Genomic DNA, 22,897 nt, shown 5'->3' with positions numbered 1-22,897 from the left:
TCCCCATAAACGAACGAAAGAACGAAGAAGGCAGCAACAGCAGCAAGCCACAGCAGGATAATAACCTAACCTAGCCATATGAAGAAATTTTAATAATCAATCTCAGAATTCCTATAGAGAGATCTCATCCAAAGTCTAAAAGACTAAGAAGAAGAACAATCACATTTCCTACAAAAAAAGACACAAAAACAAGAACAAACACCTCTTACATATTCCTGCATGAAAGACATCCTAGTGGGGTAACAACGGCTCCTAGTTTGTGGATAGCAGAATTGTGAAAAGGGAACTCCTCCTCACCCACTAAAACGGAAGAAGCCAAAGTGTGTCACATCAAAGTGCATTTGTGTTGTTGATGTTGTTGTTGGCCCAAATTTTTGCCGATGTATGAACAGCAGCACCACAAGCAAGCAACAACAACCCCGTTCGTTCTGATGTAAAACTTTAGAAATCAAGAAAATTAGAACAAGAATACCAAAAAGAAAAAAGCAAAGCAAATCCAGAACAGCCATCCAATTGTAGAACCCCACACAGAAGTCTAGCAAAAGGAATCAATCTTCTCCCACACCCCACACAGATTTTGCCAGGCCTAAAAATACTTATCGACAACAACCACAATCCAATATCAACATCCACCAGAACCACCTCCACCATCACCATGAATCCAGCCACAGATCCCTGGATAATTACACAACGAGAAAAACTGAAATATGTGGAACAATTTAAGGCATTACAGCCGCAGAATGGTTTTGTTACCGGCGGCCAGGCAAAGGGTTTCTTTTTGCAATCACAATTGCCGCCTTTAATACTTGGACAAATATGGTAAGTCTGACTGTCTGTCTCATCAGCAACATAATAATCAGCAAACATAAACCTCAGCCGATTAGCTTCTGAGTGACTCATACGTTGAAGTATTAAAAAATATATAAACCCCCCAATATAGAGCGGCAGCAGGCGATATGTATGTTGTAAATTCCTCTTTTTTGCTTCGATAAAAAATATCGCTTGCTGTCGTCGTACATCTCAACCTCCTCCTCTTATACTTGAGACGGATGGTTTCTTGTTTACACTTATATAGTATTTCTATTGTATTGTCGTTAATGATTTTCTTTATTCATATTTTTCTTCTTCTTAGTTTTGCCTTTAACCAAACTCTGATAATAGCTTTTTGAAAGAACTTCTTAACATGAAAGAAGCAGAAGCTTTAAGGAAGAGTCAATGACCCTGATTAGATAGATGTAGGTGATAGTCTCAAGAGGTTATTAATTAGGATATGAAGTGTTTTGAGAAGTCATAAATTCGAGGCGATGCTAATGATAAAGAACAGAAGAAGAATGTTTGAGGACCGGTTGTGGATTGTATTATAAAGACTTGCCTGTTGGTCCCTTTTTACAACGCCTCTAATTATATTTCATTAAAGACCCCACATTTTGGGTATATTCAAAGTCCAAGACCAATTTGTATGGTGGATTATTAAAAAGTTTGTAAAAGGACCATCAGAGGACCTTTGATATGCATTTTTAAAAGGGTCAATGGAAAATCAGTATTAAAACGACCTTAGGTATTGATTTTTTTAAAAAATGTTAAAATTTAATGAATTTTTAAGGGCCAATAGGGGGAGTTATGCGTTAAAACGACCATCGGTATTGATTTTCTAAAGTATTTTTTAAAGGACCATTAGTGGATCTAAGGCGTGTTTTTTTAAGAATTGTACAAGAATTGAATTATAGCAACCCTGCAACGATCGCTGCATCCAAACTTTTTATCAATGCCGCTGCCTTCCTAATAGCAAAGATTTCAGGTTGGGAAATACTACAGTTGCTACCCAGCTTGTAGGTAATTCAAGATGATTCAATTTGATTCAATGATTCAATACAAAAAAATTAATAAATAAATAAATATTTTTTTTTTGGAAATTTAGAATTGCGACTTAAGGCAATACAAATAGAAAACGAGCTAGTCAAGACTGATGCAAATCAGTCTACGACTCACAGGACTGCAGTTCTGGGAGAGGACGACCTACATGGGACCCTTAGTATTATCCGCGATATTCTAGAGAAACAGAGTAGGGAACTATTCGACCACCTGGACAGGCTTGTACCGGAAGAGCAAAGTGTTGATACACTTCTGGAGGAACTGCTACTAAATCTTACCCTCACTGATGATGAGCTGGGTACTACGCCGATTCTGGCCAAGTCAACATAGGAGGATTGCTGTAGCATGCATTCGATGACAAAGGGTTTGGATATCAATTTGAAACCCTTTAACTGCTGTTTGCAAAAATGTAATTGTAGAAGAGATTCTAGTCGAAAGTCTTAAATCCCCAAAACTATCCCATTTAAAAGTAGATTCTGTAGTGAAGCTTGTATTGGGATCCGTTTCTTCTGTGAGAGACTTGTTGAATAAATTAATCTCGTTCCATGACCTCCATTTTGTTCGTTTGTTGTGGTTCTAGTTTTCTCTAGTAATCCACCGAACTTAATACCACATATTTTGTTGTACGATTTTTTATATTAAGATTTTTTATGATAGCGTTATTATTTTTCAAATTTCAATGTGTCAATATTTTTTTTTTCAAATGTTTGGTTTGAATATTTGACAAACTACGCCCCATAATTCCCAAACAACAACAACAGCAACATGTGATAATACACAAAAGATGATTTAGCGTGAGTGTGATTTAAGCTGTGATGTTATTCTCCGGCCATATCATTTTATCCTCCTTGTCTCATAATAAAATATTTATGTATGTTTTTGTACATGACATTGTTAGGATTTATATACCACAATATACGTACATATGTGCATTTGTATGTTCATGTAATAAATTTCGCAAGACTATGTTATATTTTATGTCATGTCGTTTCCCGTATTTGTTGCTGCCAATAATAACTTGAACTTTGTTTTCCAAAAAGAGAAAATGGTACACCATTTCAGACATTGTAAGGTCTTGTTTGCCTGCATTGGAAGACAATGTCAAAAAAATATATTGAGATCATATCAATTGCGAGTGAAGACAGTTTGTAACAGAAAATGATTTACTCTGGAAATAAGATGTTTGTCAACCCCTGATGAATCTTAAGATTCCGCAGATTGTCCGAGTCTGTTTATTTGATATTCACAGCTACCCAAAAAATTGTATTGGGCTTTCCACTATCTACAGCCTGTGGACGCGTCCGTTAGCATTCAGCTCTGCTCCCCGAAGGCGGAGAATGGGAGCTATATCTAAATCAGAACCGATCCCATGCTATAGAAGGATATAGCGATATTTTTTTTTAAAATTCGGGATTTTTAGATTTCGTCGGTTTAAACGATTTCGACTGTATTTATTTCAGTTTTTTTTTTAATTTTTTATACCCTCGGCCATAGTATGGATGATATATTAAGTTTGTTTTTCTTCACAGTGCGCTTTTCTACCAATTTCGCCGAAATTTGGTACAATGGGTTGTTACTGGGTACCAAATTTCTCCACAATTAGTTATATACATAGGTCCACTTTTTCTGGTAGCCCCCATATAACCGTAACCACAAATTTTCAGTTTTAAGGGGTTTTGACCGCATTTTTCAATCAAATAGGCTGTAATTTAGTACTTTGAGTTCTTCTAGGATAGCAAATCCATTTTTTCGGGTAACCCCCATATTAAGGTACTCCCAATTTTCGGTATATTGGTGTTCTTGAACGCATTTTTTCAACCAAATTCGCGGTAGTTTGGCATTTTGCGTTCTTATTGGTTTCCAAATCTTCCTACCAAAAATTATAAATATAGGTCCACTTTTTCGGGTAGCTCCCATATCACGGTACACCTTAATTTTCAGATTTTGGGTGGTTTTGACCGCATTTTTCTACCGAATCGGCTGCAATTTAGTACTTTGAGTTATTCTTGGGTAGCAAATCTCTCCACAAAATATAAATGTAGGTCCATTTTTTCGAGAAGGTCCCATATAACGGTACCCCCAATTTTCAGTTTTTGGAGGCTTTTGATCGCATTTTTTGACCGAATTGGCTGTAATTTAGTACTTTCAGTTTTCTTTGGTTAGCAATTCTCTCCTCCTAAAAATTATAAATATAGGTAAATTTTTTCGGGTAGCCCCCATATAAAGTTACCCCCCAATTTTTCGCTATTTTGGGGTTTTTGAGCGCATTTTTCAACCAAATTCGCAGTAATATCGCATTTTGCGTTCTTATTGAGTACCAAATCTCCTCACTAAAAATTATTAATATAGGTCCATTTTCCGATAGCCCCCATATAACGGTAACCGATATTTCGGTATTTTGAAGTTTTGTATTCAACAAAATTCGCTGTAATTTGGCACTTTGTGTTCTTATTGAGTACTAAGTCTCTCCACTAAATATTATAAATATACGGTTGTCTCCATATACCTGTATTCGACCATAGAATGGGGTGTATTCTGTACTCAAAATTATCAGTTTATACCCTACTAAGACGATTTAGTCCATTTAGCCATCTGTTGTAATCATTCTTTCTTCGGAGGATATCGATTATCGGTCCTTAATTAGTCATAACCCTTCATATTAAAAAATATCAAATATTCGCTAATTCCTACACAATGCTGTCAATATTGATCCCGCTTTTGGTATGGCTCATATAACTTTGCAATCTAAATTGCAATATTTTGAGGATTTTATACACATATTTCACCCTACCATGCGTTCAGAATATGGGTCCACATTTTGAGGTTTGGAGTTTATAGGAAAACCCCATTAAAGTTGCTGAAATTTGTATTTGGTGTAGATTATGGTTTCCAACAATCGATTGGTAAAATTGTCGTTATATGTCCACTTTTTGTATGTTGTATGTTCCTATATTTTCATTTCAACTATCTGTCAGTATTCCTATGGTGGGGAGGGTATCCTAAGCCCGGCCGAAATGAACGATTTTTTCACTTCTTTGTTGTTATTATTTAGTTCAAAGTCAAACACTAAGAGGCCCTCTATGGTCAACAACAATGTTCTCATCATAGTTAGCCATGAACTCGGTTTTGGTTGGTTCCTCTGCTATTGCAAGTGGCAATGACTTTATAAACTTGTTAATGATTTTTTCTAAACATTTTGCACATATTAGGCTTTCTTCCGAATATTCTTCCATACGCAATTTCTAAATAAACATTCTAATTATTATTTAGAAAACAAAGGCGAAAAATGAAAAACAAAACGAAAATGCAATGCCATAATAAATACAAATGCAAACACACACATTCTATTCATGGCTTTTCGGCTGGAAATTTACAAAACAATGACCAACAATGTTGAAAAGAATGTTTTATTAACAAAATAGTAGAATACTCGATAATGAATATGGCCAATTTGTATATGCTGTGGAAGAAAGGATACCAAAGTGGTACATTAGAACTGAAATCGACTCGGATTTTTGATCTGTTATTCTTCTGTAAAGGTAATTATAGTACGGGGGTCTAGGGAATAACCCCGAAACCGTCCTGTTAATAACTTCGCAGTTTCTTGCAATGATGCGAAGTAGGTATTTGGCCGTCTCCATTACCTCCTCGCTTTCAAAAAAGGGACAGTAGTCGTATACAATAATAACCGATAGCCGGTAGGGAAATCGTCATTCGACTGAAGCGAATTAGCAACATGCCTCAACATTATGGTTCAGTAGGGCAGACATGACTGGCCCTTTTTCGATATTTCGGTTTAATTGATTTATGGTATATTTCAGAATTGTCGCTCATAATGTTCGGCCGTTTGTCTTACCAATCTCAAGAACTCTTCTTTTTTCCGTCCAACCCTAATACACTTGTATGCAGACATGTATGTTTGTGTGTGTATATAAGTGAATAATGAAGTACTTTAGCCACCAAAAAGAATGGGAAATGCCAAATTCAAAAAGAAAATAAAACACATTTGAATATAAAGAAACAATGTTGTTGTTGTGTGGTGCAGATGTATAATTCATTTTTGTTGGCGATTTCCAACGACTGGCATTAGTAAAATTCACAATTTCAAAGGATATAATGTGAAAGATAAGGATATCCTCTGAGAGGGGGCAGCTAGTTGATTTAAAGGTCAGTAAAATTAAAGTCGAAGCATTTAAACTGTGACATTTAAACCAAAAATGATGACAAACCTTTCTAAAACAGACAACTCCAAATTCGCCACTTGTACTGTTGCTCCCGAATGGCGCAATGGACAGTAGTTTGAAAAAGTATTCTTTAAAAATCGACGCCTTCTGTAGTCCCTGAAAAATATTCTTTAAAAATGAAAATATTTACGCCTCGATTGGTCTCTGAAAAAATCAAAGCCTCGATTAGTCGCAGATAATATATACATCAAAAAATACCCGCCTCGATTGCTCTTCAAAACTCTTCAAAAAAATCCAAATACGCCTCACATTGGTTCTTAAAAATTTAACGCCTTACTTGGCCTTTAAATATTTTCTTTAAAAAATCGTCTTTATAATACCCTGAAAAAATATTCTTTTAAGAATTCACACCTCTATGAAACCCTAAAAAATATTCTTTTAAGAATTCACACCTCTATTAAAACCCGAAAAATATTCATTTAAGAATTCACACCTCTATGAAACCCTGAAAAATATTCTTTTAAGAATTCACACCTCTATGTAACCCTGAAAAATATTCATTTAAGAATTCACACCTCTATGAAACCCTGAAAAATATTCATTTAAGAATTCACGCCTCTATGAAGCCCTATATTTATTTAAGAATTCACGCCCCTATGAAGCCCTATATTCATTTAAGAATTCACGCCTCTATGAAGCCCTATATTCATTTAAGAATTCACGCCTCTATGAAGCCCTATATTCATTTAAGAATTCACGCCTCTATGAAGCCCTATATTCATTTAAGAATTCACGCCTCTATGAAGCCCTATATTTATTTAAGAAGTCAGGCCTCGATTAGACCCTAAAAATATTCCTTTAAAAATCTACGCCTCGATTAGACCCCTAAAAATATTCTTTTAAAAATCCACTCCTCGATTAGACCCCTAAAAATATTCTTTAAAAATCCACTCCATGATTAGACCCCTAAAAATATTCTTTTAAAAATCCACGCCTCGATTAGACCCCTAAAAATATTCTTTTAAAAATCCACGCCTCGATTAGACCCCTAAAAATATTTTTTTTAAAATCCACGCCTCGATTAGACCCCTAAAAATATTTCTTTAAAAATCCACGCCTCGATTAGACCCTTAAAAATATTCGTTTAAAAATCCACTTCTCGATTAGACCCTTAAAAGTATACCTTTAAAAATCCACGCCTCGATTAGACCCCTAAAAATATTCCTTAAAAATCCACGCCTTATATTTAGAGGAGGTTTGGAGGTCGGAATATATTTCATATCTTTAAATCTTAGTTCATTAAACTTTTATTTTTTGTATGTGCATTTTTATTTTCCATTTTCGAAAACTGTGAATTTTAACACTTAATTCCAATACTAATTGTTATTGTTTTTTTTTCGTATTTCTCTTATCAGGGCACTGGCTGATACAGATTCCGATGGCAAAATGAACATAAATGAGTTCAGTATTGCATGCAAGCTAATCAATTTGAAATTACGTGGCATGGAAGTACCCAAAGCGTTGCCACCATCGCTATTGGCTTCGCTAAGTACCGGAACGACACCAACTCTGACACCAACAGGCGCTGGTAGCCTAAGTCCATTGGAAGCAACAAAAACCGCTGTGGCGGCGGCTGCCCAAAAGCCCGAAGTACCACCAATGCCCACAGCAGCTGCAGTGCCCACCTCAGCGGCCGCTCCATTGGTACCAATGCCCGGGGCTGTGCCCATTGTCCCCGGCATGGTTCCCGGTTCTTTGCCAGGCATTGTGCCACAGGCTAATATGGCTCCGGCAGCCATGGCTGGAATACCACCAATGCAACAAATGACTGGCGCTGTGCCAGTAATGCCTGCCGCAATGCAGGCCGGTATGATGCATGGTGGTGTTGCCGGTGTTCCCGGGGTGCCAGCTGTTGCTGGTATGCCAGTGGTAACACAACCAGCTGCAATGCCAGGCATACCGCCCATGATGCCTGGTGGCATGGTGCCTGGTGTGGCACCCACGGTTCCTGTTGTAGGCGGCATGGTGGCGGGTGGTGTGGCACCGCCACCAATACCACCACCAGTATCTGTGGCAGCGAAAGTAATTTCACCACCAAATGCAGTGGCTGCAGCAGCTGTGGCCGCCACACCCACACCACCGGGTAGTAATCCACCAAGTCGCAATATGTCCATATCGGAAAGGGCACCATCATTGGAATCACCGTGAGTACCAAACAGATCTTCAAACATTTTTCCAATTTAATAAAAATTTTCTTTTTCGTTTCTAGACAAGGAGAATGGGCTGTCAAGGCCCCAGCCAAACGCAAATACACTCAAGTCTTCAATGCCACAGATCGTAATCGCACGGGCTATTTAACTGGACCCCAGGCCCGTGGCATTTTGGTACAAAGTAAATTGCCACAAGCCACACTGGCTCAAATCTGGACTCTTTCTGATTTGGATACCGATGGCCGTCTCAGTTGTGATGAATTTATATTGGCCATGTTTTTGTGCGATAAGGCCATGAATGGTGAAAAAATACCCGCCACTTTGCCGGCTGATTGGATACCACCTAGTTTTCGTAAAAATAAATCTCGGCAGGGCTCTGTGTCGGGTCCCATTTCAAGGCCTGGCTCACAGCCAGGATCTCGACATGCCTCGGTTTCATCTCAAGGGGCCGGCGATGCCGATCCTTTGGCTGGACTACCACAAAGTAAGGAAGTCTCCCATTCATAATTATTTTGAATTGAAATAACGAATTTCTCTTTTTACAGCCTCTTTCGAAGACAAACGCAAAGAGAACTTTGACAAAGGTCAGGCTGAGCTGGATAGACGTCGTAAATTATTACAGGATCAGCAGCGCAAAGAAAAGGAGGAACGTGAACGTAAAGAACGTGAAGAGGCCGAAAAACGTGAAAAGGCCCGGCTTGAAGCTGAACGCAAACAACAGGAAGAACTTGAACGTCAGCTGCAGAAGCAGCGTGAACTCGAAATGGAAAAGGAGGAACAACGAAAACGGGAACTTGAAGCCAAAGAAGCTGCTAGGAAGTAAGTCACATTTTCAAAATATCCTAATACGAGTTTAAATATTACAAAATTCATCCTCTCAATCTCTTCTACAGAGAATTGGAAAAACAACGTCTCTTGGAATGGGAACAGGCACGCATTGCCGAGCTGAATTCTCAAAAGCAACGTGAACAGGAACGTGTACTCAAGCAAAAAGCCCACAATACTCAATTAAATGTGGAATTGAGTACATTGAATGAAAAGGTTTTAGACTTTGATTTCAATACCTTTCAATTTTTATTTATAATTTTTTTTATTCATCATTTTCAGATCAAAGATCTTTCACAGAAAATTTGTGAAACACGTGCTGGCGTGACCAATGTCAAATCGGTTATTGATGGAATGCGTTCACAGCGTGACACATCCATGTCGGAAATGTCCCAGCTAAAAGCTCGTATCAAAGAACAAAATGCCAAATTATTGCAATTGACACAGGAGAAAGCCAAATGGGATGCCAAAGCCAAGGCGGCCGGTGCCTTGGGTGATGCCGGCCAACAGGAGCAGTTGACAGCAGCATTTGCAAATAAACAAGTAAGTGGAAAATTTAGGAATCCACACCTTATATTGACCCCTAAAAATATTCCTTTAAAAATCTACGCCTTGTATTGACCCCTAAAAATATTCCTTTAAAAATCTACGCCTTGTATTGACCCCTAAAAATATTCCTTTAAAAATCTACGCCTTGTATTGACCCCTAAAAATATTCCTTTAAAAATCTACGCCTTGTATTGACCCCTAAAAATATTCCTTTAAAAAATCCACGCCTTGTATTGACACCTAAAAATATTCCTTTACAAAATCCACGCTTATATTCGACACTAAAAAATATTCTTTTAAAAATCCACGCCATTTATTGGGCCCTAAAAAATATTCTTTTTAAAAACCACGTTCGAAAAAAATTTATAATTTCTTTTTTTCTACTTTCCAGCTAATAATCAAACAACTCAAAGACAAAGTGGAAAACATCCGAAGTGAAATTGAATCTAAAAAAGAAGATATCAATTCCCATGACATACAAGTGACCGAAGTGAAGGCAGAACTTTCCGAACTTATTAAAAAGTGTGAAGAATTATATGCCGATTATGATAAACAGCGAACACAAGTTCTGGAAATGAAATATAATAAAAAGAATGAAAATGTTACCGCGACCTCGGCATGGGACACAGGATCGGCATGGGGTGCAACCACAACATCAAGTATTGATCAATATTCGTTGGCAAATGACAATAGTACAGCTGTGGCATCCACTACGGCTGTATCTTCTGCAATGGATAATGCTGTTGTGGCGGATACAAGCGGTCCGGCCCCTGAAGGTTTTGTTAAATACAAAGCGGTGTATGAATTTACAGCTCGCAATGCGGATGAAATATCTTTTGTGCCTGGTGATATTATATTTGTACCGTTAGAACAAAATGCTGAACCTGGTTGGTTGGCGGGTGAAATAAATGGCCATACGGGATGGTTCCCCGAGACCTATGTGGAAAAAATGGAAGAGGATTTGGCGCCCACGGAGAGTTATACCACTGCGCAAGATACCTACAATGATAATAGTCAGGGTTATGGGTAAGGGTTTTTAAAGGAGACATTTTTGGGAATTGAAAAAAATAATTTTTGAAATTTTTTTGTTTTTAGAACCACTTCTACGGACGCCGTGGCTGCAGATCCTACCTACAATGGTGATGTTGAGTATTACATAGCCGCCTATCCCTACGAATCTGCTGAAGCTGGAGATCTCACCTTCAGTGCCGGTGAAATGGTAATGGTGATAAAGAAAGAAGGTGACTGGTGGACGGGTACAATAGGCAATCGCACGGGCATGTTCCCCTCAAATTATGTACAAAAAGCAGATGTGGGTGGTGCGGCCCCCACCATCACAGATACAACGGCCCAATATGATGATGCCTACAGCAAGGTGAGTAATGGTTGCCTGCTGCCAGCTTAAGATTGAAACCAGCTCTGCTAGACCATTAATCTCACAAGCGAATCGAAAAGAGGCGTGCCTGTCCCGCTGCACAGTGTTAAAGTTCCAATCAAAAACAAAAAAGCATGATGACTAACATAACACAATTACAATTTTTAAAGCAAAAATCAGCAACAAGAAAAATAGTTCAATTTCGCAATTGAATAGAAAACATAACCTCACAAAATCACACATACACTAAAAGAAAAGAAACAAGCGAAAAAAGCACATCACACACACACACACGTCCATTATTACAATTTTATAGAATTGTTATATGAATTACAAACACACAACCCACCTTTTGAAGCATTAGTTGAATTATCATCTCCCTTAAAACCCTACGAAAAAAACAAAAATCCAAACATTTTTTGTGTCTCTCTCTCTATCTCATTTAAACATTTTCTAGGATAACACATACAATGGCAATGCTCATCATGATCAAATAACCGAAAATGCTTCGACTGCTTTGTCAGATAATACGCTTGCCGCCGCCGCCTCGGATACCCAATTAACCAATGAACAAATGAACCCTGCCGCCGCCTCCTCCTCCTCCACCTCGAATATAGTCGATAGCAATGCGACTCACGATGATGCGGCAGCTGTGGCGGCCGAAGAGACCCGAACCAATGAGGAACTGGATACGGAAGTCTCACAAATCAATACACAATCTAACAATAAAACACAATCAAGTGAACCTGCTGAATCGTATAGTCGTCCCATGTCACGTACTTCTTCCATGACTCCAGTAATTAAAAAAAATAATAATAATTTTACTTTTGTAATAACTCTATGTCTGTCTGTCTGACTGTCCTTTCTCTCACCCCTCTCACCTGTTTGTTTACTGTCTGACTGTATGATTAGTTGCAAGCAAGCAAAAGCAACAAAATATTTTAATTTTTTTGTTTTTGTAATTTTGTTGTGTAAAAACGGCTTTTTATCATTTTTCTGTTTTGTTTTGTTTTTCAAACACCATTTTTTGTTATCATTTTTTTCGCTTCTTCTTAATAATTATTGCTTCTCTACTACCAAATGACTAGTTTAAAGGAATGCTAATATGAAAACACTTTTATTTCACATCAAATTTAAATATTTGAAAATTACTAAATCGAATTTTTGAAAATTAAATTAATTTTCTTTCCCTCCTTAGGGCATGCGAGCCAAACGTTCCGAAATAGCACAAGTTATTGCACCCTATGAAGCTACCAGTCCTGAACAGCTGTCGCTGACTCGTGGCCAACTCATAATGATCCGTAAGAAAACCGAAACCGGTTGGTGGGAAGGTGAACTACAGGCCAAGGGACGTAAACGTCAAATCGGTTGGTTCCCTGCCACATATGTCAAAGTGTTACAAGGTGGTCGTAACAGTGGCCGTAATACTCCCGTTTCCGGCAGTCGAGTTGAGATGACCGAAACTATATTGGGTAAGAAAATTATAACAATAGATAAAATATATATATATAAAATTCGTCTTTATAGAAGGCGTGGATTTTTTAAAGAGATTTTTTTCAGGGTGAATTGTTTAAAGATATTTTTCAAGGGCCTATAAAAGGCGTAAATTTCGTAAATATATTTTTCAAGGGTCTATAGAAGTCGTGGATTTCTTAAAGATATTTATCAAGGGAGTATTGGATTTTTTAAAGAGATTTGTTCAAGGGTTGTGGATTTTTAAAGAGATTTTTTCAAGGGTCGTGGATTTCTAAAATATATTTTTTAAGGGTCTATAGAAGGCGTGGATTTCTTAAAGATATTTTTAAGGGTCTATAGAAGGCATGGATTTTATAAGAGATTTTTTCAAGAATCTATAGAAGGCGTGGATTTTTAAAGAGGTTTTTTCAAGGGTCTATAGAAGGCGAGGACTTTATAAAGATATTTCTCTAGGGTCTATAGAAGGCGTGAATTTTTTAAAGATATTTTTCAAGGGTCTATAGAAGGCCTGGATTTCATAATTCATTTAAAGCTAATTTTTTAAGGGTCTATAGAAGCCTTGTTGATACCTAAGCTTATTAAGGCTTAGCCGCCAAGTCCTTGCCCTGGTAAGTGGCTATACCATGGTCGACCTCAATCTCTCAGTTAGCAGCAGTTAACTACTGCAACCGATTCATCGGACGGGACAGCGACTGCATCACGGGAAAGGAGTTCCTTTTAATCAGGAGGAACCTCAAATTCATCCGGAAGTTCTCCAGGAATTATACGAATGATATTGAGAGGGACTTCTTGTTTAAAAGGATCCCCCTACCCAGTACGAAGACCACCACGGTAGTCCCTCCAAAGAAGGAGAAACCTGTCGGAGGTTATAGTATACATCAGCACCACCCAAGGGTAAACTGAGTACTGAGACGTCCCAGACATCAGCATCCACAAAGACGGAAGGTAGGGGACTGTCGAAGTCGGCCCGCAGGAGACCGCGTAAAAAGGCCTCCAAGAAGACCGATAAGGCACAATCACCCTCTGTCAATTCACACTCTGTCGAATTGCCAAAGCCGATACCCAAGGCTGTGACAATTGGGCAGTTACTAGTGGATGCGCCGAAGGTAGCGAGTCCACAGCTGTCAAGAGAATGAGGAACAATAACCTGCTGCAAAGAGACCCACACAGTCGTCAGCTGCACAAAAATCTGTTTCGTTTGCGCTGAAGGACAAACCTGCCAAGAGCAGTGATTGTGTGGTGGAAACCAAACACGCTGTCTCGAAGCAGGTAGCCCAAAAACCTACAACGGTGCTCAGCGACTCTGCTGCTCCACAAGAGCTTCCGGATGATCTGCGATTAGCAATCATGAACCGAGCTTACCCTGACGGGATCATCAGCGAGGATAAATGGTTGCTGGTCGATGGCTATCTGAAGGATCTCTTCCTATCGAACGAGGATGTTAGACAGAGCCTACGGTTTGGCCAGACCTCCTTATACAAAGGATTACTTAAAGATATTTTTCAAATGGTCTATAGAAGGCGAGTCTTCAGGTCGGCTTTATAGGCGAGCTGAAACAAATCGTCTTTGTAGGTTAGCTGAAACAGATCGTCTATATTGGTGAGCTGAAGGTCGTCTTTATATGCCAATTCTATATCGGCATTATAGACGTGTTGATTGTCGTTTTTTAAACGAGTTCGGCTTTGTAGGCGAACTGAATCAGGTCGGCTTTAAAAATCATTTTTAAAAATTCACGCCATACGTTGGACCTTAAAACTATTCTATAAAAAAATCCAATCATAATGGGGTCCCTTTTGGGTTTCAAAAAAATATTATTTAAAACATCCAAACCTCTTGGGTCCAAATAAATTGAAGGACACTTAACAGATATTCTTTACAAAATTAACCCTGAAGTATATTCTTAAAAAATATTCCAGATTATTTACAATATATTAGTTAAAAAATCAACTCCCCAAACCCAAAAAAAAATATTCTTTAGAAAACCCAAGCATCTTGAGGTGCCCTTTTGGGTCCCAAAAATATTCTTTAAAAAATCCGTCTCTTAGAGCCACTCTCAAAAATATTCTTTAAAAAATTCGTCTCTTAGAGCCCCTCTCAAAAATATTCTTTAAAAAATCCGTCTCTTAGAGCCCCTCTCAAAAATATTCTTTAAAAAAAACCGACTTTGGAACCCCTCTCAAAAATATTCTTTAAACAATCCACGCCTCGCCTCGCAATCCACCCCTCGCCTTTGGTAGACCCTCTCAAAAATATTCCTTAAAAAAATCCACGCCTCGCCTTTGGTAGACCTTCTCAAAAATATTCGTTAAAAAAATCCACGCCTCGCCTTTGGTAGACCTTCTCAAAAATATTCGTTAAAAAATCCACGCCTCGCTTTGGTAGACCCTCTCAAAAATATTCTTTAAAAAAATCCGACTTTGGAACCCCTCTCAAAAATATTCTTTAAAAAATCCACGCCTCGCCTCGCAATCCACCCCTTGCCTTTGGTAGACCCTCTCAAAAATATTCCTTAAAAAAATCCACGCCTCGCCTTTGGTAGACCCTCTCAAAAATATTCCTTAAAAAAATCCACGCCTCGCCTTTGGTAGACCCTCTCAAAAATATTCCTTAAAAAAATATTCTTTAAAAAATCCACGCCTTTGGTTGGCCCTGAAAAAAAAGTCTTTAAAAAATCCAAGCCTTTGATAGACCCCGAACAATTATTTTGAAAAAATATTCTTTAAAAAATCCACGCCTTCAAAAATATTTTTTCAAAAAATTCTTATTATATTTTATATTCAAATTTTTAATTAAATTTTCTTTCTTCTTCTTCTCTTTCCAGACAAAGTCATTGCTCTGTACCCGTACAAAGCACAAAACGATGATGAATTATCATTTGACAAAGATGATATTATCAGTGTACTGGGCCGAGATGAACCCGAATGGTGGCGCGGTGAATTGAATGGTCTTACCGGTTTGTTCCCCAGCAATTATGTTGGACCATTTGTGACGTCCGGTAAGAAAGCCAATGGCAACAAATAATTGAAATATTCCTAGGATGTGCTGCTAATGGCTGGGATAGACCAAAAAAATCCTCAACATGAACGCTTTAATTATAATTTAATGCAATCCCCCCGTACACAACTCAATGCTCTCTCACCTCTCTTCTACCCATTAATATTTTATTTTTGTATACATTGTCATTGTTATGCTTTAAAAATATATTTTTTCTTTATGATATTTTGATCTGTAATTAACGATCATTAAAAACGAATACGAACATTCCGAAATTTCGAAAATATTATTATTATTGAACTACCCCCAACTCTCTCTCTCCCTCTCTCTGTTTTCGCTTTTGGCGATTGTTTATAAAACATGTTAAATTTAATATTATATTTTTTCTTTCTTTATTATTATTTTTTGTTAATTTTTAAGTGAATTAATTATCTTTAAGTTAAATAGACTGTATTTATTGTTTTCTTTTTTTATTGTTTGTTAAGTTAGCCAAGTTTTGTTCCATTGCAATTATTGTGAAAAACAAAATAGACCCCAACCTAATCACACCCCTCTCTTTAGATTTATTACAACAACAATGCCATAGATCATATTTGCTTTGTAATGCTATTTTAATTTTGTTATTTTCCGAATATATTTTTTTCAAATTTGGCTTCTGTTATTCCTTTTTCCCACCAAATTTTTTGCAATATTATTTTTTTTGTATTAAATTATTTTTTTATCATAAATAATTTTAAGTTTATTTTTTTCTTGTCACTTATTTTTTTGATAATGAGCTTAAAACAACAAAATATGTGTAAATATATATTTATATATGTGCTTTATTTGCAATATTATTATCGATATTATTATTATTATATTATATATACACATATATATGTATTAAAATAAAAGTTAAATAATTTTTAATTGCTTTTTTGTTTTGGTTTTATTTTTTGTTACATTTGATTTATTTTTTAAAAGTTATAAATTTTAATTTTTAGTAGGCGTAGATTTTCAAAAATATTTAAAAGGGTCTACCAAAGGCGAGGCGTGAATTTTTTAAAGAATATTTTTTGAGAGGGTCTACCAAAGGCGAGGCGTGGATTTTTTAAAGAATATTTTTTGAGAGGGCCTACCAAAGGCGAGGCGTGAATTTTTTAAAGAATATTTTTCGAGAGGGTCTACCAAAGGCGAGGCGTGGATTTTTTAAAGAATATTTTTTGAGAGGGCCTACCAAAGGCGAGGCGTGAATTTTTTGAAGAATATTTTTTGAGAGGGTCTACCAAAGGCGAGGCGTGGATTTTTTAAAGAATATTTTTTAAGGGTCTATAGAAGATATTTTTTCAAGGGTCTGTAGAAGGCGTGGATTTTTTAAAGATGTTTTTTAAGGGTCTATACAAGGCGTGGATTTTTTAAAGATGTTTTTTAAGGGTCTATACAAGGCGTGGATTTTTTAAAGATGTTTTTAAGGGTCTATACAAGGCGTGGATTTTTTAAAGATGTTTTTAAGGGTCTATATAAGGCGTGCATTTTTTAAAGATGTTTTTTAAGGGTCTATACAAGGCGTGGATTTTTTAAAGATGTTTTTAAGGGTCTATACAAGGCGTGCATTTTTTAAAGATGTTTTTTAAGGGTCTATACAAGGCGTGGATTTTTTAAAGATGTTTTTTAAGGGTCTATACAAGGCGTGGATTTTTTAAAGATGTTTTTTAAGGGTCTATACATGGCGTGGATTTTTTAAAGATGTTTTTTAAGGGTCTATACAAGGCGTGGATTTTTTAAAGATGTTTTTTAAGGGTCTATACAAGGCGTGGATTTTTTAAAGATGTTTTTTAAGGGTCTATACAAGGCGTGGATTTTTTAAAGATGTTTTTTAAGGGTCTATACAAGGCGTGGATTTTTTAAAGATGTTTTTTAAGGGTGTATACAAGGCGTGGATTTTTTAAAGATGTTTTTTAAGGGTCTATACAAGGCGTGGATTTTTTAAAGATGTTTTTTAAGGGTCTATACAAGGCGTGGATTTTTTAAAGATGTTTTTTAAGGGTCTATACAAGGCGTGGATTTTTTAAAGATGTTTTTTAAGGGTCTATACAAGGCGTGGATTTTTTAAAGATGTTTTTTAAGGGTCTATACAAGGCGTGGATTTTTTAAAGATGTTTTTTAAGGGTCTATACAAGGCGTGGATTTTTTAAAGATGTTTTTTAAGGGTCTATACAAGGCGTGGATTTTTTAAAGATGTTTTTTAAGGGTCTATACAAGGCTATACTATACAAGGCGTGGATTTTTTAAAGATGTTTTTTAAGGGTCTATACAAGGCGTGGATTTTTTAAAGATGTTTTTTAAGGGTCTATACAAGGCGTGGATTTTTTAAAGATGTTTTTTAAGGGTCTATACAAGGCGTGGATTTTTTAAAGATGTTTTTTAAGGGTCTATACAAGGCGTGGATTTTTTAAAGATGTTTTTTAAGGGTCTATACAAGGCGTGGATTTTTTAAAGATAATTGTTTAAAGGGGGAATTTTAAAGATAATTTGTAAAGGTGGATTTTTTTAATTATTTTTTATTTTAATTTTTTTTATATAACTAATTTGTTCTATTCTTTCTTCTAGGAAATGTATAACAAGTTATGCCAGCCCCAGCTTACTAAACTGCAACTACAAGAACAACAACAACCACAATGGCTAAACAAAATTATTGAATTTAATAACAAAAGTAAAGCAGCAGCAATAATGAATTGTATTTACACGGAAATATAGAAAACAAAATACTGAAACAAATTTAGAAAATTTAGAAAAAGAAATAAAAAACACAAAACAAAAATGGACACAAAATCTGGCATAAGAAAAATTACAAACTAAAAACCCTGGGTATTATTAACAAAAATAATGAATTAAAAAATTAATAAATTAAAAAAGAAAAAAAAAACAAAATTAGAAAAAGAAGACAAAGAAATTAGTAAGTTCTTTTTTTGCAATATATATATAAAACAAATGAATATATAAGAGTATCGAAAGGAAATCACAAAATTCACACATACTCACACACACACATTTATTCCATTCCATTAGTCGTATTAATCAATCACAATATCACTCAGTCAGTCAGTAAGACACCTACACATTCAAATGTCACTCTCAAAATGAACGAAAGAGTTCGGAACCAAAAATTCGTAGAAGAAAAATCGAGGTATAGGCAACATAACCCATTGATGGATGACTATATATATATACATACATATATATTCTAATCCACTGCAAATTCATATGTATTAAGGACAATATCAAGCTTTCTTATATAATTGGGTAAATTAATTAAAAATAAATTATTACATTACATATTTGCAAAAAAACTAAATGCAAACAATAATTAAGCATTCATATATACAAACAAACAAATAATGAATTATACATACCTACATATATAAATGGGAAACACTTTACAAAGAAATCTTGTCAGACTAGTTATTACAATAATAAAAGAAAATTGATTATTAAATAAATATATTAACAAAAATATATATAGATATATATGGTGGATTTAATGCTTAAGTGTTCCACAAGAGATTTTCTAAAAGAAAAAATTGATTTTTTAAAAATTAATAAAAAAAAAAAATAAATTCGGAAATTAATCTTCTACAAGACTATGCAGTCTAATAAAATGATGAAGATGATTTGAAACAAAAATTTAATTCCGAAATTAATCCTCTACATGACTCAGAAGCCCAGTGAAATTTTGAATTTTAAAAATTAATAAAAAAACGAAAATTTAATTCAGAAATTAATCCTCTACATGAGCCATTTTGAAGATCTCAGAATAATTATATATATATATCAAATTTCGTTATGAATTTCTGAAATCTCTTTTGGATCACTTAATTACTAAATCGTTCATAATATTTATTATAAAAAAATATATATGATATTGCAAACAAAAGTATTGGATATTGATACATAACTCGTATATACACATAAAATTCATAGGTGTTTCTTCTTTTTGATGAACATTTTATTATTACAAATTTTCCTTTCAAAAAAACATAACCTACAAAACGTTACCGATTAAATAAATAAATAATTAACCAAAATAAAAATTATTAAAAATGTTGAAATAGTTGAGATTTGCGTAACAATACTTCTGTTTTTATTTAAAAGAATTTGTGGGCGTATGAGAGATTTTATTTAATCGTATTTCGAATACGTATGCTTTCCTTTCTAATTTTTAAATCGTCGATTTTTATACCATAAGGTGAAGTGTATATGTAAATGTGGCATTCCATTTGCAACACCTCGAAATAATCACCAGAGACCCTGTAAAGTATATATATATATATATTCTGGATTAGAATATAATTCTATGTAGATTTATGTCTGCCATTCTGTCTGTTGAAATCACGATAGAGCTCGCAATATTTAAGATGACGTTTTGAACATTTCTACATACTAGTATGTTTGATATTGAAAATGGGATATATCAGTCCAGCTCCCAATATTCGGTATTTTAACGATATTTGGCACGTTTTTTTCAATCGAATTTGTCTGTAAGTGTCGTAGTCGCCTCCCCATAAGGCCAATATTCGGAATTTTGGGAATGTTGTGAACATTTTTCCACCGAATTGGCTGCAAAAATATATGTTTTAGATTCTTGGGTTCAAATCTCAGTACCTGTTTGTTTTATGCCCCATAACACAGTAACCCAACTTTTCGGTATTTTGAGGATTGCATGCCTGCGCCTTATTTCTGGTATGTTCAAGGTCCGAATACAACCTTAGTGTCTGTAGTTTGGCATTTCGTTTTTTTTTTCCTAGAAGACCCTATAGTCCAATTGGACATGTATGTAGGTTCGGTACTGACCAAGGACGATCTCTATATATACCCTTCACCACACTATGGTACAGGGTATTATGTCTTTGTGCATATGTTTGTAACAGGCAAAAGGAGACGAGACAGACACATGGTTCCTTTTGAGAATATGCATAGAATCACTTTCTAAGTCGATTTATGCATGTCCGTCTGTCCATGTTAAATTTTAACAAAGTACAGATCGCATTTATGAGTGTTGAAGGGTATCATATAGTCGGCCTGTCCGACTTTTGCATTGCTGTTTTCGGGATGATCAGTCACAGACGGGTCAAAGATGAAGGAAGGCACTGGTGCAGGCGTTTACTGTGGGGAATTAGAAATATACAACACATATAAACTTAACAATCTTTGTAGCGTTTTTCAAGCAGAAAATCCTTGCAATTACGAAATCGGACGAAATAGTCAAAACCCTTACTACCGATAATACGGGACCGGTGACTATTTATGTCGATAGTCTGGCGGCTCTCGAGCCTTTGAAGTCGTGCACTATAAACTCAAAAGCAGTTCTTGATTGCAAGTCTGTTCTGCTCTCTCTTCTTTTCACCCTTTTCTTTTCAGGTATCAAGGATGATCACAATGGACAATAGTCTCCGAGTGAACGATTATTACTAACAACCGTACAGCCCTAACCTAACCTATGATCAGTTAACATTTATGGGGGTCTATGAACCAAGTCTTTTGTGAGAAAAAATGACAAAATTGGCGTTCTGTGGGGTATATATTTGGCCAGAAGTAGATAGACTGGATAAGGTGATAGTATTTCTAAGCGGAGTGGTTGACTTATAAATTGATACCAATGATATTGAATAGGGGAGTAATACTTAAATATTTAAGGGGATCCACTATGGGCCAGAGAGCCTATTTTTTGGCATTGACGCTGATTACGGTACTGCAAGAAAACAGTAAAAATCACTAGGGTGGATCGAAAATGGCAGTCGAATTTTGTAGAGCTATGGTCACTGATTACAAATATGAAATCAAATTTTGAAAATCAAATAAAATTAATTCAAAATGACGAATCAAACATTAGAAAACATTAAATATTTCATTTCTAGCAGTATTTAATATCAAACTAGCATGAAATCGTTCCATACCATAATTAAATTTGAAATATGGCCGATTTTGTTTTCAACCAAATCAAAATTTCCAAAATAGCGAATAAGGTGGAATCCGCTTATATGGGGCCTATCCCGAACCTTAAGTCAATATTGCTTATTTTTGGTGCGAAAACTTCTCACCCAATGAGAATTTTGTTGAAAATGCGCTCAAATTCCCGAAAGTGAACTAAAAATGTTAATTTTGGGTAGGAAGTTTTGCTACCCAATAGAAACCCAAAATACCAAATTTTGGGCTTCTATTGGAAAAAACATATTTATGAGTTTCATTTATAAACTGTGACCCAAAACGATATGACATTTTATTGGTCAAGGACGACACTTATAATTTTCGGTCATGATCAGTTGATATTAAGGGTGTGAAATGGGCCTCAAACTTTATTTTTGTTTGGTTTTCTAGTCGCTCTGGAGGCCACAATTTTAAGCCGAACATCACATGGGGAAGAGGATCTGTCCAACTAATTAAAATAACTGTTTTTATAGTGATTGGTCAATATTATGCGGGTCAAATGAGCCAAGTCTATTGTGTGTACAATAGTAAAATTTTAATTTTTCCTCGTAAGTGTTCACTCGGGGAAACATGATTCGGAATAGATAAAAGGAGGCGTTGTTGACCTCTAATCGACCATGAACGTGCTTAAGGCAATTGATCCACGGGAATTTAGACTTCAGTGGCATTTGTGTTGGTATCACACGGTAGGTCCGGTTCGACTCACTAGTTACCAATAATGGTTTAAGAGAACCCTTTTTATACCCTTCACCACACTGTGGTACAGGGTATTATGTCTTTGTGCATATGTTTGTAACAGGCAAAAGGAAGGAGATAGACATGGTTCCTTTTGAGAATATGCATAGAATCACCACTTATTTGGCCCAAGGATGAACCCTATTGAAATTGGAAAAAATCGTTTCAGATTTAGATATAGCTCCCATATATAGTTTCGTCCGATTTAAGGTAAATGGGGCACCAAAGTCCCTATATATCTTTAGATTTGTACGAAATGTGGCACAGCGTACTGAATTAGGTCTAGAATGATGTGTGTTAAGTTTCCCGAAAATCGGTTCAGATTTGGATAGAGGTCCCATATATAGTTTCGTCCGATTTAAGGTAAATGGTGCACCAAAGTCCCTATATATCATTAGATTTGTACGAAATTTGGCACAGCGTACTGAATTAGGTCTAGAATGATGTGTGTTAAGTTTCCTGAAAATCGGTACAGATTTAGATATAGCTACCATTTATATTTTCGTCCGATTTAATGTAAATGGTCCACCAAATACCCTGTATATCTTTAGATTTGCACGAAATTTGGCATATACCCAAAATGGTGAAGGGTATCATATAGTCGGCTGCATCCGACTTTACTTCAAGAGATGTTGAGATTTTCACTTGATATTTAAAGGGACATTCTTGAATTAGCGTATGTTCGAATTAAAAATGTCTTTCCAAGGAAGGGG

The 22,897-nt window shown here is 35.8% G+C and overlaps 1 protein-coding gene across 1 annotated transcript; it reads left to right on the top strand.

Annotated features, from left to right (window-relative positions):
* Window positions 1–655: 655 nt before the first annotated feature.
* Window positions 656–18,113, top strand: LOC133338415 (intersectin-1). The gene is given in 11 exon segments (XM_061546591.1): window positions 656–819; window positions 7,472–8,260; window positions 8,326–8,750; window positions 8,812–9,085; window positions 9,160–9,307; window positions 9,374–9,634; window positions 10,032–11,015; window positions 11,473–11,811; window positions 12,214–12,487; window positions 15,313–15,486; window positions 18,075–18,113. Coding segments are annotated over 11 exon segments (3,843 nt in total). The 3' UTR covers window positions 18,086–18,113.
* The last annotated feature ends 4,784 nt before the right edge of the window (window positions 18,114–22,897 follow it).

The sequence above is a fragment of the Musca vetustissima genome, unplaced genomic scaffold (assembly GCF_032173495.1).
Source record: "Musca vetustissima isolate MV318-11 ecotype Yass unplaced genomic scaffold, APGP_CSIRO_Mvet_v1 utg1883, whole genome shotgun sequence".
NCBI classification, from domain to species: domain Eukaryota; kingdom Metazoa; phylum Arthropoda; class Insecta; order Diptera; family Muscidae; genus Musca; species Musca vetustissima.
Note: the sequence above shows the minus strand (reverse complement) of the source record. Positions and strands in the feature narration are given on the sequence as shown.